The following is a 19,699-nucleotide window of genomic DNA, read 5'->3' on the forward strand; positions in this document are numbered from 1 at the left end:
ACAGAAACCAATTGTGCATATCAATTTCAGCAATACAAGTAGAGAGAAGATGCCTTGAGTATGTGGTTAAATGCTGTGAGTATGTGATGGGAGAGCTGATAAAGAAAAGAAGGTCTTTGGAGTCCTGGCAGATGGAATACAATGTGGAAAACTGTGAGGTTATACAGTTTGATAGGAAGAATAGAGGCATAGACTATTTTCTAAATGGGGAAGAGCTTCAGAAGCTAAAGCACAAAGGGACTTAGAATTCCTAGTTCAGGATTCACTTAAGGTTAGCGTGCAGTTTCAATTGGCAGTTAGGAAGGCAAGTGCAATGTTAGCATTAATTTCAAGAGGACTAGAATAAAAGAACAAGGGTGTACTGCTGAGGCTGTATTAGACTCTGGCCAGAGCACATTTGGAATATTGTGATCAGTTTTGGGTTTTTATCTAAGGAAGGATGGGTTGGCAGTGGTTGCGGCCCAGAGGAGCTTTACAAAAATGATCTCTGGAATGAGGAGCTTGTTGTATGAGGAACAATTGAGAACTCTGGGTCAATACTTGATGGAGTTTAGAACAATGGGGGGAGTGAAATCTTATTGAAACTTACTGAACGCTGAGACGCCTAGATAGAGTGAACGTAGAGAAGATGCTTCCACTAGTAGGAGAAACTAGACTCAAAGATACAGCCTCACAGCGAAGGGATCATACTTTATAACTGTGATGAGGAATTTCTTCAACCAGAGAATAGTTTATCTGCGGAACTCATTGCCATAGAAGGCTGTGGAGGCCAATTCTTGAATGTATTTAAGGAAGAGATAGATGGGTTCTTAATTAGCAAGGTGACCTTGGAAGCAAGCAGGAGAATGACTGATGAAACATATCAGCCATGATCAAATGGCAGAATAGACTTGTTGGGCCAAATGACCTAATATCTTATGGCCTTATGATATTCAAGAAGGTTGATGAGATGCAATCTCTTATTGCAAGAAGAATTGAACATAAAAATAAGGATGTTATATTTCAGTTATACAGGGTATTGGCAAAACCACATCTCAAGCACAGTGTGCAACTTTTGTCTTGTAACTTAAAAAAGGTGTAAATTCATGGGAGGTGGTTCAGAGAAGGTTTACCAGGTTGATCTCTGAAATGAGTGGGTTGTCTTATGGGGATAGGTTGGATAGGCTGGGCATATTTCCACAAGTGTTTAGAAGTATTAGGGTTGACTTGATTGAAGTGTGTAGGATTCTGAATTGTCCTGACAAGGTGAATGTTGAAAGGATGTTTCCTTTTATGGGTCTGTCCAGAATGAGGGGGTACTGTTCAAACATTAGGAGTCATTCTCTCAAGTTAGAGATGAAGACTTTTGTTTTGTCTTGGAGTGTTTACATTTGGTCTCACCAATGTGCTGTGAAGTTGAAATTTTCAAAATTTAATTAGAGAAATGCCAATTTTATGAAGCTGAGGTATAATTTCATGGAAATGGACTTTAATTAACTTGAAGATTAATCAGTGCCAGAGGTCTAAGACAACTTCAAAGATGGGATAAAGATGATTCAGAACAAAGATATTGACACAAAGAAGTAGCATGGGGTTCTGAAATTCAGACCTTCCCACATATCAAAAATCACAGTAACAGTCTGATTAACTCAACTGAAAATTTTAGAGGTATCACAAGATGGGATGATATGGATAACATGTTTGATGTTTTCTTCAGGGATTTTAGCAAGGCTTTTGACAAGATCAAATCAGAAAATTAGGAGCCTGTAGACTTCAATGGGAAATGGAAGTTTGATCCACAGTTGTCTCAGTAACAGGAAGCAAAAAGACAATGATGGATGGATATCTGTGCCTGGAAGTCTATTCCCAAAGGGGTAGCACAGGAGTCAGCATTGCGTTCCAACAGAGTTGTGGTACGTATCAATGGTTTAGACTTACATGCCAAGGGAAAAGAATGAGAAACTTGTAGAAATTACAAAAACTGTCTATGTGGTTGTTAGCAAGGAAGGAAGCTGCAGATTTTAAGAAAATATGAATGGACTGAGAGCAGAGAAATGACTAATGAAATTCAGTATGGAACATGTGGTGATGTATTTGGGTGGTCTAACAAAGCAAGGAACATACCATACATGGTAGCATACTGAACAGTGCAAAGAGATCTTGGACCATATCTCCCTAGATCCCTGAAGATAACAGAATAGGTGGGGGATAAGGTGGTTAAGAAGTCATATGAGACATTGTTGAGATACAGATTACAAGATCAGAGTTTATGGTAGAAGTGTAAAAAAAACCTGTTAGGTGATTGCATGATCTGGTCATTCTATTAGCTGAAGGATTTGATTGCTCGAGAGAATATGTCTGATGACTTACTCATAAATCACATGTAAGAAAGGATTGGATAAGTTCCAGGTATATTAAATGATGAGGGATCAAGCTGAGGTGGATAAGAAGAACTTTATTCTCTTTGCAGAGAGATCAGTGACCAAGGTAGACATTGACTCAATGTTCACCCAGAGTCCAGAGCACGCGGCCTGAAAGGAGAAAAAAGGTATGATTTTTTAAACAAAAAGGTCACATATGTACTTAGGTGTGTAACCTACAGAGCAAGCATTGAAAGGTAAGATGAGGTTGGATAGCTGTCTGGGTTAGCAGAGAAATAGTGGGCTGAAAAGCCTCCTTTCATAACTTCTGTTTTCTATGCTTTCTTGTTTTCATGTTTCAATGTACATCTCCACAATTGGGAGCAAATAGTGTATTCTGATACATTCAATGCTCAGCATCACTCTTGGGAGACTTTACCAACATTTTTGAAATCCTCCAAATATTCAGTGCTCCCATAAACTCAAATAATGCATTTGAAAGTAATCAGTAACTAGGCTGAAGATCATCCTTTTAAACAGCACTGATATCTTAAAAAATGACACTCAGACGTATATATTAAACAGTGAGCAGGGTTTAAAATGGCAGTTCTGATGTCAAGTCAGCATTAGACACTAATGCCATTGTCTGCCTATTCCATAAACCTCCAGTGCATGCACATGACATCCACACTCTCAATCCTAACAGCCACTGAATAAGCTTACTCAGCTCCCCCCACATAAAATGTTAGCTTTTCCTGTTTCAAAAGGTCACTGACATATCAGGTACAGTAAATGGAAATAAATTGAAGGAATTGTTCAAAGTGACTGTGCTTAAATGCACCTGAAATTCTCAGGATGTGATCATGCAGTAGCTCAGTTTAAATAAAACATTACATCAAACTTTACACTTGAGCCTTAACCAAGGTAACTTCAAATGGAGATAAACTCACAAACGGAGATAAACTCACAAACAGCCAGAATCTAATTGATTGACAGGAAAGGCTTGAAGGGCTGAATGGCCTATTTCTATTGCCATGCTCCAGTGTTTAATTCAACTTCATCACATGTTTTGACTTATGGCCTCTTACTTATCATCAAGTTACATTCAGCTACCCTGTCCCGAAATACAGGAAAATCTCCCTCACTTAAAAACACTCCATCTACCTGATACAAACAGAAAGTCCCTCATTTGCCCCAAATAACAAGTCCCTCCAAACATAACAGAAAAATACTGCAGCTCCCGAAATGTGAAACTCTTGAAACAGTCAGGCAGTATCTGTGAATTGAGAGAAAGAATTAATGTTCCAGCTCCTGATGGAAAGTCATGATTTAAATGTTAGCTTTTAAATGTTTCATTTCCCCAAATGTTACCTTGAGCATTTTTTGTTTAGTTTTAATTTAGCAAATCCCTTGGCCTGGCCCATTTTAAACAGCAAGTTTATCCACCTGAAGCACTTCCAGCAGGAGGTTTCTACCCAAGTATGTGATGAACAACAACTTCATCAGTCAAGCTGAAAAATTTGAATCAGATAACAAGCTAGTTCAGTTTCTACATGTTGTCTGACAATTAAAGTAACAATTGGGAACTACTCCCAGAGGTCACGTGAAATGGTATCCAACTGTGAATGAGTTAAAACACAGAGAACATGTAAAACAAAGGCAGGGAATGTCATTCAATCTCTCATGCCAAATTCACCATTCACTTCATTCACACCTGAGCTGTACCTTTACTGCATCAAGCTGCCTTGAATCTTTGAGGTTTTTGTGGTGCAGGCCCGTGCCACTATTTCTGAGCCATGAGGTCTGGATTCAAGTCCTACCTGCTCCGAGGTGAGTAATAACATCCCCGAACAAGATGGTTTGAAAATATATCAGAGTGCTCTTGACAAGCCGTGGTATTTTCCCTGCCTCTGGTCTGGGAGGCTTGGGTTTAAGCTTCACCTCCTCCAACAATGTTCAAATGTGGACAATATATTTTGCCTTGAACTCCTTGTACTTTTGCTCAACAAAAAGCTCAAATTTCAATTTTTGAAATGTTCAATTGACTTTAGCTTTAGCAAACCTTTGACAGGGAGAATATTCCAGATATCACCTTGAAGAACCTAGCCTGAATTTTACAGATTCTTCCCTTGTCCTGGACTCTCCCAGCAGACAGTCTATGTGCCCACTGAATCTTTTAGCCATCTTTAATACCTCAGTAACATAATTGTTTGTATTTTCTAATCAAACTGTTCAGAGATATTATTACACACTTCTCGAGCAGGTGGGATTTAAACCCTGGTCTCCTGTTCCAGAGTTAGGGACACTACAACTGTTCTACAACAGCCCCATTTCTATGCTGTCTTTAATATTCAGTCCATTTAACCATAAACTTCAGGAGTTAACCCTTGTTGTTCCTGGATTTATTTGTTGCTAAATTTAAATAACCTATTTGCTATCTAGCTTCTTCAATGATTGTCACTGCTATGATTGAACAACACATCAGAAAATAAATTGATCACTGGACTTTCTATGAAAACTGTTATGCTGTTTCACAAATGTTGACCTGTCATTGTTTAATAAATGAGGGCGATTTTAAATATTTTTCATGTATGTCGATCACTAGCATAAATACAGAGAAAGACAGATTTGTTTTGTTGGTAGTCCCAGTGAGTAAGAAGCACTGCAGCTGACTGTGCACCTACTGAATGCTGTAAGTATCTGTACTCATTTGATATGCATCTTGCAAAGCTGGGTGGCTCCCAGTAGGCAATCCCATTACGATCGAGGGAGCAGCGTCTGCTAGTGGTGCCTGCAAGCCACAGAGAAAAGCAGAAATGAATGACAGCATTGGCAGAGTAATGCAGAGGGAGGAAAACATAGTCAATAGCCTGTTAAATGTAAGTGGCATATTGAATCAATTGATCCTCATTCATCCAGTATAAATCATTTGACAAATAATGTGTCCAAATTAACACATTTGCTACATAGATATATGAAATATTTATCTTATTTTTCAAAGGAAGCGAAACAAAATTATTTCTTCCTCGAGAAGCAAGAAGGTTGGATATTTGAAAAATATTATTTTCTTGCAAGACCTGGTAACAAAACATGATGGTGTGCATTGACATTACCTGTCGCATTCAGAGGGCACCTATTGAACACAAAGTCCCCGGCTGCAGTTCTCCTCCATACCATGGCCATCAGATAGTCCTCAGGGCATATCTCATAGGGTGCTGAAACAAAGGACAAACCATCACCTGCAATTCATCTGTGTCCTGACACAATTTACAGAATCAGATATGAGTTAGTGCTCATATTCAGCCCATCATGTATGTGCCCACTCTTTGAAAAACTCCACTCTGTATTTTTCAAATCTGTTCATGAGATATGAGCTACACTAACATATATCACCTGTCCCTAATTGCTCAGAGAGCAGTTAAGGTCAATACGTTTGTTTCCGATCACTCCAGGAATTTTTTTCCCTTCGAGTCTTTATCCAGTTCCTTATTGAGAAGTTGTTATTGAATCCTCTTTCAATACCCTTTCAGGCAATGCATTCCAGATCACAACAACACACTGTGTAATTTCTAAATCCATGTCTTCTGCTGGATCTTTGGCCTCACATCTGTGGTTGACATTTGGTTATTGACAATGTTAACAATTATATGCTACTAAAATAAAAGCTTAGTGGGTGCTGGAGAAACCCAACAAGTCTGGCAGCATCTGAGTAGAGAGAGAAACAGAGTCATTGGGAACCCATTCTATCTTTGCAGATGCTGCCAGTCCTGCTGAGTTTCTCCATTAATTTTCTGTTTTATTTTATTTCCACTTATTTATGCTCTCACAATTTTGAATGCCTCTGCTTTTCACCTTCTCTGCCTTGAACAGGTACGAAGCATAGGGCTGCAGTGCATGAACGTGGGCAGGGGGAATGTGTACAAAGGAAAAGGATATGTTGGGACATGTATTCAAAGCTACAAAGGTTTTCACGACAGATAATTGTGACCCTATTGAAATATGCTTGTATCTTAGTTTCTTTTACAGAATGTGTTCTTTTGTCCTCCAGTATCACCTCTATGTTATACACTGACATTGCGCAGCAGCAGGAAATTATTAAATTGGGAGACCATCTCAGCCACTTATTGAAAGAGGCCATCAGAAGTGATAGCCTGTGAAGTAGGCCCTGAGTTGCAATGCTTTCCAGGTGAATGGAAAGAAGAGGGAAGAGGTGGTACCAGGCTGCAGCCATGCAGGTGGTGGAGGGGGTGTGATTAGTAATGGGCAGGCCACGTAACACAGCCAGAGTGTAATTGGGGTGGTGCTGGTTACTGACTCCTGACCGTTTTGGGTATGCCACCTCGGTTGATTGCTTGCCTTTATCCCCTACCCCTTGCCTCAACTGCTATTTACTAAAGCTGTTATTGGAGAGGGAGGGAGGGGATGGACATGAAATGGATGCTGAATTTCTGTCAACTGCACAGAGAGTGAAAGATAAGTGGGTGCTGGGGACTGAGATCTTGCCTGATCTACTGCTTTCCCCCTGCTCCACTTACAGTACCTTATATTGTGTGGACAATTCACAGCAGCTTCACAAAAGGCTATATTAAGTTTCAGCTGGTTGATCCTCACCTCTATGCTGTGATCCAGAGAAAATAAATCCAGGAAAGGGGAACACTCCTTTTTGTGACATTAGTTGTCATTTTCACGTAAGTTTTTCAAGATCAGCAGACTTTCAATGGTTTTATAAGTAAATGAGTATGTGTATGAGAAAAGGATATGATTTTCCTGGGACAAAAACAGTTATGTATTCAGTCAGTGAGAATTAGAATTGCAGGAGCTGTTAAATTTAGATCCTTTTATTAATTTTATCTTCCTAACAGACTCCATCTGCTGGTTTGTGTGTGAACGATCGTCTCTAGTGGACAATATATACGATATAATTTTCAACAGATTATAAGTAAGTGAAGGGAAGGCCAAGTCAGTGGTTGGATGGCAGATTGATTAATTGAATTAATGAGTGCATGTGGGGTGAATGATTGGAATGGGACAGGGGTGAGGGGATAGTTGGGACATTGAAATAGAGAAACAAGGAAGCAGAAGTAGGCATTTATCCCATTTAAAACTGTTATGTTATTCAACAATGTCATGGCTTGTCATTTTTCTCAACACCATTTTCCCATGCTATTTCATTCTCATTTGATGCGATCAATGTGGGGAAATTAATACAAAAGTAGGGAGGTTATACTTCAATTAAACAGAGTGTGGTGAAAGCACACCTAAACTAATGTGTACAGTACTGGTTTCCTGATTTAAAAAATGTAAAAACATTTAATGCAGTTCAGAAAATGTATACTAGATTAGAACCTGGATGTGGTGGATTGTCTTTGAGGAAAGGTTGAACAGGCTAGGCTTGTACCTGTCAGACTTTGGGAGAGTAAATGGCAACTTGATTGAAACATACATAATCCTGAGGGGTTTTTGGCCTGGTAGGTGTAGAAACAGTGTTATCTTTTGTGGAAGACACTGTTTCAAAGAGTCATTGTTTAAAAATAAGGGCTTGTCTATTTGACACAGATGAGCCAAATTGTTTTATTCTCAAAGGTGAAGACTCTTTGTAACTCTTCCTGAAAAGGCAGGGAATCAGAAACTTTGAATATTTTTAAGGAAGAGATGGGTAAGCAAGAGATGAAAGATTATTGGGATTGGCAGGAGTTTGGAGTAATCAGATGTTATTGAAGGATGGAGCAGACTCAAAGGACTGACTGGCCTACTCCTAATTTGTCTGCTGGTATATTATGGATTTCTCTCTTGAATGTGTTGAATTACTGAGCCACCACAGCCTTTTGGGTAACTGCAAAGTTCACCACACTCTGAGCAAAGAAATTCTTCCTTATTCTGACACTGGGTCCTATAGTTCTGAAGCCCCTTCATACCCTCCCAACATGTCCAGCCAATGGAAATATCATAGCTACATCCAGACTGTTGAGTCCTGTAAAAAGTTTATACATTTCAATCGGACCACCTCTCAAGTAGTACCTCTCAAGCTCAAGTTTAGGGTGGGCAGTTGGATTGGTTTGGTTTAGGGATGGAGTATTTGGATTTGGGGAGCAGGGAGGTTGGTGATGTTTGATGATGATGAGATAAGTGTTTGGGTCAGGGAATGGGTAGTTAGATAGTGCAGTTGGGGATGCAGTCATGTCAGGAGTGCCGTTGAATTGAGGGGTGGCTTTGAGTGTGTTGGGGGGACTTGTGTGAAATGATAGTGAGTTAATCACTAAGCTGCAGTCAAATTTAAAGATTATAATAAGAATCAGTGCAGATAGCAGGGGCTGAGCCCAAGTGTCTGACATTGTGATCAGTGTAATAGGCATTTGCAGAGCTTCACAGATCAGCTCAGGGGAAGATTAAACTTTCTGGGTAACATCACTTGTCTATGCCTCACCATTACAGCTTCCTCTGCATCCTGACTTGCAACAGCAGCTTTAGCTCAGTACAGTGGTGTTCCCAACCTGGGAAGATCTACCACTGCCCATTCATTAACTTTGTTCAGTCACTCTGTTGTTATTTGGTCACTGGCTGCAGGGAAGAATTCAATAATCAAGTTGTGGCAACCAACCTTGGCACAGGCACTGAGAAGTTAAAACAGTGATCAGACATCACTAATCAACATCGACAAGTTCAAAATACACTTAGTCAATAAAAGGAAAGAGACTTTTGCTCTGCATCAATTGCAAATGGTCGGGTAAGACAGTCATGGTGGACACATCATTTATAACCACTTAAGACTCTCAGATTAGCAGACACTGCAGCTGCAATAGATCTTTAATCAGTAAGAGAATCAAAGGTTATGAGACAAGGCAGGAAAGTGGAGTTGAGGATTAACAAATCAGTTATGATCTCGTGAAATGGTGAAGTGAACTCAATAGGCTGAATGGTCTACTTCTGGTTCTATGTCTTATGGTCTTAACACAAGATAAATTTGAACAAACTAAATTTTAAGATATCAGGCTGATCATGTTTAACTCAGTGACTTGGTTGCAGTTTATAAGCAAATGCTGCTTTCCAGAGCTGCTTTGTGCACAAAACATCAAATCAACAGACCACAGAGTTTGTCACAATAGGAGCAGGAGGAGGCCATTCAGTCCATCAAATCTGTTCTCCATTCAATTATATTATGGCTGATCTTTATTTCACTTCCATGTAATCAGCCTGGGTCCCTAATCCTAAATATTTTTGGCAGTGACAAAAATTCATCAAGCTCAGTTTTGAAATTTTGAAATCATCCCAGTGCCAATTTTCAATTTTGTGGTATGGGTGGGACTGTGGAGTTCCAACTTTCCATTAATGCTCTGTTTGCATATATAATTCCTGACATCTCTTCCTAATTTGATCTGGCTGTACTTTGAAGTTTCCTCCTCCAATGTTTGGTCTTCCTACACCAGACAGAATGATTTCTGTCTTTGACATTATAAATTCCTTCAGTTGTCTTCAAGCCCACAATTAGGTTTGAATGTGGATTAGTTGAGTGAAATAGGACAGATGTATTTGAGGGGAAACCACATGAAGACATGAAGGAGAAAATAAGGTTGAATTAACGTAGAGGGAAGAGGCTGAATTGACAAATGTCCACAGTCTGGATGTGTGCTGAGATTGTGTGTGATTCTGAGATGTCTGAAAGAGGGGACAATGTAGGTTAGCAATATAGAATCTCTATTTGATGTAACAGTAATTCTTCTTTCAAACAACTATGAAGAAATAAGATGGTAATCTGTAGTTGTGTTTGCAATACTGGTCAAGCTGAGAGACCAAGGAAATCTCCCCAGTTCATCTTTGAATAGTGGGATCCATTACAAATGCCTGAGGATGGAACACACCACATTTTGTTGACCTTAGGGTGCTATGGTGGCTCGGTGGTTAGCATTTCCCCCCACAGTGCCAGGGACGTGGTTTGATTCCAGCTTTGAGTGACTGTCTGTGGAGTTTGCATGTTCTCTCTGTATCTGCAGGAGTTTTCTCTAGATGCTCCAGTTTCTTCCCACAGTTCAAAGATGCGCAGATTGGGTGGATTAGCAATGCTAAATTGCCCCATCTTGTCCAGGGATGTGCAGACTATGTGGATTAGCCATAGGAAATATAGGGTTACAGGGGTTGGTTTTGGGTGGAATGCTCTTTGGAGGTTTGGTGTGGACTCGATGGGCTGAATGGCCTGCTTATCTATTGTAGGGATTCTATGATTTATACCCCCAACCCCCACACGAGACAACACTTTTAACAAGGCTGCAGTCTTTCCGTGCTCATTTCGGGCTCAAGATTCTGGATTGGAATTTGAACCAATAATCTTATGATTTAAATGCAAAAGAGTTACCAAACTAAACCTAAGCAAGGTTGTAGCCTCTAATATCATGGTGCTGGGTTACTTTACAAAGAATAGTAAGAACCAACAGTCTTACCTGGACACCTCTGTTCGCTGCACTTCTGTATCTCTTCCCCAAGGCCTTCGCAAGGCTTCCCAGTGATTGCCAGCCCCTGACACACTCGGACTCTCCTCTGCCAACCGCCATCACATGACTTTGAACATCCACTCCAGAAGCCCCATGGATTCCATTTCCCATTCTCTTCAATACCAAAATGCAAAATAAGAATGCAGCTGTGTTAGAAGTAAGGAGGTAAGACCTGGCTGATGAATGATTGTGATGAGAATACTGTCAAGATGAACATATCCAGTAAACAAAATTTAAATAGCTGCAGATGCTGGAAATCTGAAACAAAAACAGAAATAGCTGAAGAAACTTTGCAAGTCTGGCAGCATCTGTAGAGAGAAAGCAGAGTCAAAATTTTGGATCCAGTGACTCTTACTCTGACCTGCTGAATTTTTCCAGTTATTTTTGTTTTTGTTGACAATTATCCAGCATCTTTATGAGATACTCCATTAATATCTATCAAGGATTGTGAGTTATGAGTAGCAAAGGATGATTGCAAAATTGCTATAGCTGAGGATGAAGATAGCAGTAAAACTATGAACCTACTGCAATAGGTTGTCATTATAGTGCGTGTCTTATAATGTTCAGAGTTTCTGATTCAGGGGCAGGGAAGCTACCCATTGTATCACAAACCCCCTGAATGGATGTCCAATTCAGCAATTGAAACAAGCAACTGTGAGAGGATCTGGGGCCATGGTTTTCACAACATTATAACTAGGCTTCTACCTAGCATTCATTAGGTTTGAAGATTTATAGATGACATCAGTATTTGTCTTTCCTGTCATTTGAAATGAAAACACTTCAATTGCCACATTTTGTTATTTTTCTGCTTAGTAGTAGTGGGTTTGAATAATGTGTTAAAGTATTGTTTTACATGACTAGATTCCATATAGTGTGGAAACAGGCCCTTCAGCCCAACTAGTCCACACCGACTCTCTGAAGAGTAACCCACCCACCCCCAATTCCAATATTTATCCCTGACTAAAGCACCTAATTCCATGGCCAATTCAACTGACCTGCACATCTTTGGATTGTGGGAGGAAAGCAGAGCACCCGGAGGAAACCCACGCAGACACGAGGAGAATGTGCAAACTCCACACAGACAGTCGCCCGAGGCTGGAATCGAACCCGGGTCCCTGGCACTGTGAGGCAGCCATGCTCGCCACTGTGCCACCGTGCTGCCCCAGTAGGAGTAGTGGGTTTGAATGATGTGTTGAAGTATTGCTTTACTATGGTGTTGAGTGCAAAAAACATGGGATCAGGACTAATTATATATGGCAAAATAGTTACTTCCAGTTACATGAATTATTGAGTAATGTTAGACAACAGGTTCTTGGTACTCAACCTATGCTGAAAAGAATTGTCTGGATCAGAAGTGAAACTGATCAAAGTTAAATTGACAAGATTAAATAAGGTCAGAAGTCATACGACACTAGGTTATAGTCCAACAGGTTTATTTGAAATCACAAGTTTTTGAAGTGCTGCCCCTTCATCAGGTAACTTCACTGATGAAGGGGCAGCTCTCTGAATGCCTGTGATTTTCAATAAACCTGTTGGACAATAACCTAGTGTTGTGTGACTTCTGACTTTGTCCACCCAAGTCCAACACTGGCACCTCACATCAAAGATTAAATAGGCAAAGCTAAAGAGAAATATTGTGTATCGTGTCAAACAAACCAATTTAGTCAGTTCAATATATATAAACTGTTTTCAAAGGGTATGTTTTAACATCAGTGTGATGCACAGCAGGAGCTGGAGATGGGGGCGATACCATCTGATTACGGAACATTGTTAACATTTCTGTTCAGCTACCTTTTCCAATCTAAGGATTATTGGCAACTGAGAAAGTTATGCTTGCAGTTCTCCAATGGTGGAAAACGTTCCCTGCTCTGCCAGCAGTCTAGAAAGATGTGCCTATTTTCCAGAGGTTTATGCAGTACTTCCCAGTCTCCGAATAGTCTAAATAAATTTGTTCATGTCTTGGCAGGATTATCTGTTATTCTCCACTTTTCCAGTAGTTTTGACCAATGTGCCTTTTCCTACAGCCGTCTGGATGAATGATATCTCCCGCCCAACAGTCTAGATAGATACCTTTCCCTGCTTCCAAGCAACATTGTCAGCTGTGCTCCAATGTTAAGCAGAGGAGAAAGATGTACCCCTGTATCACTGCAATGGAGACATTAGTGCCCATTTCCAGGTGGAGCTTGCAACCTTTTCAATCAATGCATTATTTCAGCAGCTTCTCCACACTATGGATTTGTTTTAGGATTTTAAGTAGTTATTTCCAATGATCTCAAGGTTCATGCTAAAAATGTTCAGTTTGTTGAACTAGCCTACTGTACTATTGGGGTTGACAGTGTTGTGTATATGCAAGGAATTTACACCCAAACCCTTAGGTCTTGAGGATTTAGATGGCTTCCTCTGTGCTGCATGTAAGGAAATGATAAAAGTGGCAATAAATACTAGGTCTTCTGATTCTATCTCAGGGATGTGTCAGCCTTTTGTCCCACTATTTGGTGGGCGGCACGGTGGCACAGTGGTTAGCACTGCTGCCTCACAGCGCCAGAGACCCGGGTTCAATTCCTGACTCAGGCGACTGACTGTGTGGAGTTTGCACGTTCTCCCCGTGTCTGCGTGGGTTTCCTCCGGGTGCTCCGGTTTCCTCCCACAATCCAAAGATGTGCGGGTCAGGTGAATTGGCCATGCTAAATTGCCCGTAGTGTTAGGTTACGGGTAAATGTAGGGGTATGGGTGGGTTGCGCTTCGGCGGGTCGGTGTGGACTTGTTGGGCCGAAGGGCCTGTTTCCACACTGTAAGTCTAATCTAATCTATTTGAGAATGCGCCATTAGAATAGCTCTCCCTCTGCTGGTCAGCCATGCTATTACAAGTTGTAGGACTGATGCTGGAAGTTTGTTCAACTGAGTGCAGGCCATGTTCCGAAGATAAAATATATGCATTTTCAATCTGTAAATGTGGATTGTAAACTTACACTGAAGCTCTCCTTTGCTCCATTTTGCTTTTCAGAAGTAAAACAACCTTCTCCACCCACATCTAAACCCCCTCCTTCCCCCACTCCCAATAAAAATAATGGTGTTCAGAACAGTCTTAACAAACACACACCTGTGCAGTCTGTGTTGAAACATTCTCTGCTTTCAGCCCAGTGTCCTCTGCATTCAGAACCACCATGAGCTGCAGCAGTACACTGTCTGGTTCGCTGCTGTGTCCCATTGGAGCATGTCACTGAGCAATCTGTCCAAGGACTCCACTCCTTCCATTGGCCATCCACTGCAAAGATAGAGGGAGAATTTCTTTTAAGAAGAGAGGCATTTACAATCAATGTGCTTCCAATTTGTCCTGTCAGTACATTGGTGACTTTAAATATTTTGTTAAGTATTCTTTATGTCCCATAACTTATCCTTCTTCCTCCAATTCCAGTTAGAGGTGAAGTTGGAATTGTCTCCTTGGGGAAGATCAAGATGAGATTTGATAGAAGTGCTGAAAAGGATCAGAGACAGAGTAGAGGGAGAGATTGCCATTGGGGAAAAGATTGAGAACATTAACATAACAATACAGGGCAGTTAGTGAAAGAAGCAATTGCAACATGAAGAAAAACATGTTGCACACTGGGAGCGGTCAGAACATGGAGTCCACTGCCTGAAAGTGTGATTGGAACAAATTCAATTGTGGCTATCAAAAAGAGAAATAGTTAATTGTCTGAAGAGAATAGATTTGCAGGAGTCCAGGGAAAAGGCGGAAGTGGTGAGATGAAAAGGATATCACTTGCAGAAGCCAGTATGGACACACCTGTCTTCTTTGTGCTTTAACTGCTGTCCGATTCTAATTCCTGACCTTATGTTTTGTGGTAATCCTTACAGGGCTAGTACTCTATGAGAATCATTGATACTTACTTGCCATTATGTCAAATCCTTCTATGTGAGCGATAATAGTAAATGAAAGCAACTGATTTACCAGGGTTGTAGCTGGCTTCAGTCCTTTTGAATAAGTGACCTATTCATACACATTAAAGAAGAGTTTTTAAATTCTCAAACAAACAAAAAGTACTGGAGAAACTGAGAAGGTCTGGCAGCATCTTTGGAGAGAAAACAGTTAACATTTTGAGTCTGTTATGATTCTTCTTCAGTTCTGAATCTTTCCAATTTCTCAAGTAGTCCCTGTGTTTGTTGCATATCTGTGGTCTTTTGGTCTTTTTCAAAAGTTCATCCTTGATTCCAAATCCCTTTGTGACCTTTTCCATTCCCAATCTTTGTACTCTCCTCCTGCCCAGAACTCTTGATACACTCTGTGCTCCTCTAAATCTGACATCCTCAACATCCCTGATTATAATCAGCTAACTGATGGCAGCACTGTTATCAACTGCAAGGGCCCCTCAGACTCTGCAATTCCCAACTTAAATCTCTCCACCTCTTGACTTCCTTCTTTCTGTAAGATGATTCCTTCTCTTTTTTTTATTTTAACATGGGATGTGGGCATCACTGCTGAAGCCAGCATTTATTGCATCCTAAGATGGAAAATAGAAATCCTATAGCAAACAAGAATAGGCCATTGGCCCTCAAGCCTCCTCTCCCATCCAATATAATTATTTCTGATCTTCCAACTCAGTACTCTGTTCCCTTTGTCTCCCCATGCCTTTTGATTCCTTTATCCCTGAGAACTATATCTAACTAGTTGTTGAAGACATTGAATGCTTAAGCCTCATCTGCTTTCGGTGGTATAGAACTCCACAGGTTCACCACTCCCTTGGTGAAGAGATTTCTCCTTATCTCAGTTCGATGTGGCCTATCTCCTATCATTAAACTATGATCCCTGGTTCTGGATTTCCCAGGCATTGGTAACATCCTTCTTGCGTTTCCCCTGTCTTGCCTGGTTCAAGGTTGTCCAGCATTAATTGCTTATTTGCCAAAGAATAGTGAAAAATCAAACACATTGCTATGGGTCTGATTCTTCAATCATGGCTAGATCAGATAAAGACATCAGATTTCTTCTTCTATAGGACATTAGTAACCAGATAGGTTTTTAAACATTTGAGAGTATTTGCCATTAAACCATCTTTTTAATCTCAGATTTTTAAAAAAAATCTCATATTTCTCCAATTACCATTGTGTGATTCAAACCCAGGACTCCGGAACATAAATAAAGCATCCTGGCTTGCCAGTGACATTACCAGCTTACCACCAGTGGTAATTCTGTCTCTGAGCTTTGAATCATCCACTGTATCATCTCCTTTTGTACATGGGATATCAATATTTAGAAGATAATCCCCTGTTAAGCACTTTGGGACATTTTATTGTGTTCATAGCGCTGCTTGAATGCAAATTCATTCTCCATAATGCTTTAGGCAGCACGGTGGCACAGCGTTAGTTAGAGGGAAATGGGTCTGGGTGGGTTACTATTTGGAGGGTCGGTGTGAACTTGTTGGGCCAAATGGCCTGTTTTAACACAATAGGGAATCTAATCTAATTTGGCAGTGCATTTCACGATGTTTCATCTTGTGGGCAGCACAGTGGAACAGTGGTTAGCACTGCTGCCTCACAGTGCCAGAGACCCAGGTTCAATTCCCACCTCAGGTGACTGACTGTGTGGAGTTTGCACATTCTCCCCGTGTCTGTGTAGGTTTCCTCCGGATGCTCCGGTTTCCTCCCACAGTCCAAAAATGTGCAGGTTAGGTGAATTGGCCATGCTAACTTGTCCGTAGTGTTAGGTGAAGGGGTAAATGTTGGAGAATGGGTCTGGGTGGATTGCGCTTCGGCGGGTCAGTGTGGACTTGTTGGGCCACAGGGCCTGCTTTCACACTGTAAGTAATCTAATCTTTAAAAAAAGTTGTTGTTAATTGTTGCACAGAAATCATGGATCCACTGGTTACTAAGTGATCTCTGTCCAGTTGGAGCTGGAGTTGGTTGTCGGTGGGCAGGTTCAAATGGGAATCTAAGGCTGACACCTGTCAGTGATCCCAGTCAATGTTCACAGATCCATGTGGAGTGCACTCCAACGCAATCCCATTAACACTAGACTTGGCTGTTCAAAGTTACACTTACACCTCCTGCCATGGGAGGAGTGGTGGAGAAATATGAGCAGTGAAATATTTGTATGTTGGGAGTATGATTTGAAACATCATCAACAAGTAGAGATTAATGCTGCACTCATTGCATTTGTGTTAATAACATAATTGACCTAAACAAGCTCATTAATGTTTTAATTATACCTTCTTCATTTAGTTACACAACACATGGCTCCTTCCTTTCATCTCATAGTAATATTTTGTCAGCCACCAAGCAGAGATTTAGACATTGTGATATTCTAGAGGATCTGAGTGATATGGCATATTATATCAATTTGAGAGAATTTCTTCTAAAAGGCATGGTAACAGTGATGAGGCTGATTTATAGTTTCCATGGTGACTGATACAGGCTGTTTTATGTCACTAACAATGGAGAATAAAAAGCACAAGTTGATTAAGGCAAATCTGAATGTCCTTACTGCGCTGGGTGTTCCTTCTTCTCATCCTCCTAAGGGAAATAATCCCTCCTCAGGTAGCTCTAACAACCAAGTTCTTTGAATTGTCAGGTTGTGTAGGATCTAGCACACTATCAAGCTCAGGGAGAGAACCTTGCTGCTTAAGGCCAATCCATTTCATTGTAGTCAAGGCACTTTAATGAATTTCTCATAGTTATGCAGTGATGTCAGCAGCCTGGTTTTTGGGGGTTAGGGGCAGGCAGTGGTCATATCCCTGATGATACAGGAGTCATCCACTGAGGGTGCTGGAAGATAAAATGAAGTGTTGCATGTCCAGTATCCTCTTCAACTGGTCACTTACTGAATGAGTGGACACCCTTATAATGAATAAATACAGCTGTGGTTAACCGGAGCCTTGCTTCCCTCTTGGGTGTAGTTTAAGGAACCCAGAACTTGAGACTTACATAGTGAGGTGAAGTCACTAATTCTCTGGAATGGATTGGCTGCATCCATGTCAAACCTTGAGCACTGTGATGCCCTCGAAACAGGGCATCTGTTACCTGAGGATTTGCAGGGAATTCTTAAAATGGCTCGGCTACAAAGAACATTCAAAGCTATGAGCAGTTTGACTGTGAAATGACCAGTCTGCTGTTCCAATAGCCTGGAGTTAATCCTCCAGTAGGACCCATGCATGAATGAACACTTGAGCCCACAGCCTTGGGATAAACTCGGTAAATTGTGGAGAATCTAGGAGCAAGAGTAGGCCACTCAGTCCATCAAACCTGCTCCACTATTCAACATGTTCACGGCTGATCCTCTATCTCAGCATCATATTCCCAATCTCTCCCCATGTCCTTTGACATTTTAACCTCAAATCTATTTCTTCCTTAAATATATTTAAAGACTTCACCTCCTAAACTGTATGAGGTAGAGAATTTCAGATGTTCACCACCCTCTGAGTTCTGAAAGGCTTACTCCACATCTAGAGACCATGATTCATTGTTCTTGTCCCTTCCAACCAAAGTGAACATGCATCTAAGATGTCCAGTCCTGTCAAAAGTTTATGTGTTTCAATGAGATCTCCTTTCATTCTTCTGAACTTCAACGAGTACAGGCCCAAACTCTCCTTATATAATGCCCAGAACATCTTAGAAAAAATTCATTTTCTTCTTCAGGTGTCAAAGTTGTTGAAGCAGTGACATTCAACATATCCATTTCAGATTCTGAGATTTCTTCAATGCTTGACTTGAGAAGGAGACCCAATGGGTTCCACCAATCTCTCCATCTGTACTGAAGGGCCAGGCACATTTTGGACCTGCACTGTTTGGAAGTTTCAAGCTTTCATATGGTCCAGATGCTTGTTCAGGACATTGACCTTACCCAAACTTCTTATGTCACAGGACATGACCTCATGTTGATCATGTCCTTTACCCATGGAAGGCCAATCCTGTAGTTCCTAAATCAGGCTTCATCCCCTGAAGTAAATTATCTGTCTTGCTTAGGGGAGTCATGTGACTGACATTGGCATTCCTGATGCTGTTTCACCTCCTCCCCTCCTCGCCAGTTCGGGAAGATCAGATTTAACCTGGTGCAGAGTCTTCTCCCCATCAGCAACTTTGCTGGAGCTATCCCTATAGTTGAATGGTTGGTAGTCCTATAATCAAATCAGAACCAGGATAGTAAAGCTATAGGCTGTTTCTTTAAGCCTGTCTTTCAAATTTGGACTGCTGTTTCTGCCAGGCTATTAGATAATAAGAATATGTTGAATACCATTTCTCTTTAGGAAATACTCAAATTTCCACCTGGTAAATGATGACCGTTATCTGTGACCAATACTTCCAGGAGTTTGTGTACTGTAAAACATGCATGTAGTTTTTTTTATTGTTGTCCGTGTGTTTGTTGAATGAACCCTATGGATATCCAGTCATGTGAGTGGACATCCATAATGACTAAGAACATTGAGCTCCTGAAAGCACCTGCATATTCGATGTGTCACTGAGTTCAGGGTTTACCCAACAATTCCCATGAATATGGGGAAGCTGCTGGCAGTAATATTTGTCGTTATTGCCACTCTGGACATTGGCCCATCAACGTGGTTATGTCTGAATCCAGGCCTGACCAACAACATAATTTCTTGCCAACATCTTCATTTTGGAAACTCCTGAATGACCTTGGTGGAGTTCAGACAGTATCTGGCAGTGACCTTTGCTCAGGATAATCACTGTTGCTCCCCATAATAATGCACTGTCTTCCAATGTGATCTGGTCTGTCTGGGTCCACAAAGGTTTTGATTCTGATTATGATGGCCCTTTGCTATCTTCCATCACCATCAGTTGTTTCAGTTTTGCTAGGACAAGATCTTTCTGCATCCAGACCCTAATACTGTCAGCTGTGATGGGAAATGTGTCGAGAAATTTGAAAACCAT

General features: G+C 40.9%; 1 protein-coding gene across 1 annotated transcript in view; it reads right to left on the reverse strand.

Annotated features, from left to right (window-relative positions):
• The window catches only part of adgrb3 (adhesion G protein-coupled receptor B3), an 870,525-nt gene that overhangs the window by 489,143 nt on the left and 361,683 nt on the right, over positions 1–19,699 (reverse strand). The window contains exons 6-9 of the mRNA XM_060821286.1: positions 13,921–14,087; positions 10,772–10,934; positions 5,453–5,554; positions 5,024–5,130 (exon numbers count right to left, since the gene is read on the reverse strand). Of these exons, the coding sequence (XP_060677269.1) occupies positions 5,024–5,130; positions 5,453–5,554; positions 10,772–10,934; positions 13,921–14,087 (539 nt within the window). The remainder of the gene's footprint in view (positions 1–5,023; positions 5,131–5,452; positions 5,555–10,771; positions 10,935–13,920; positions 14,088–19,699) is intronic.

Source organism: Hemiscyllium ocellatum, chromosome 3 (genome assembly GCF_020745735.1).
Source record: "Hemiscyllium ocellatum isolate sHemOce1 chromosome 3, sHemOce1.pat.X.cur, whole genome shotgun sequence".
In the NCBI taxonomy this organism is placed as follows: Eukaryota; Metazoa; Chordata; class Chondrichthyes; order Orectolobiformes; family Hemiscylliidae; genus Hemiscyllium; species Hemiscyllium ocellatum.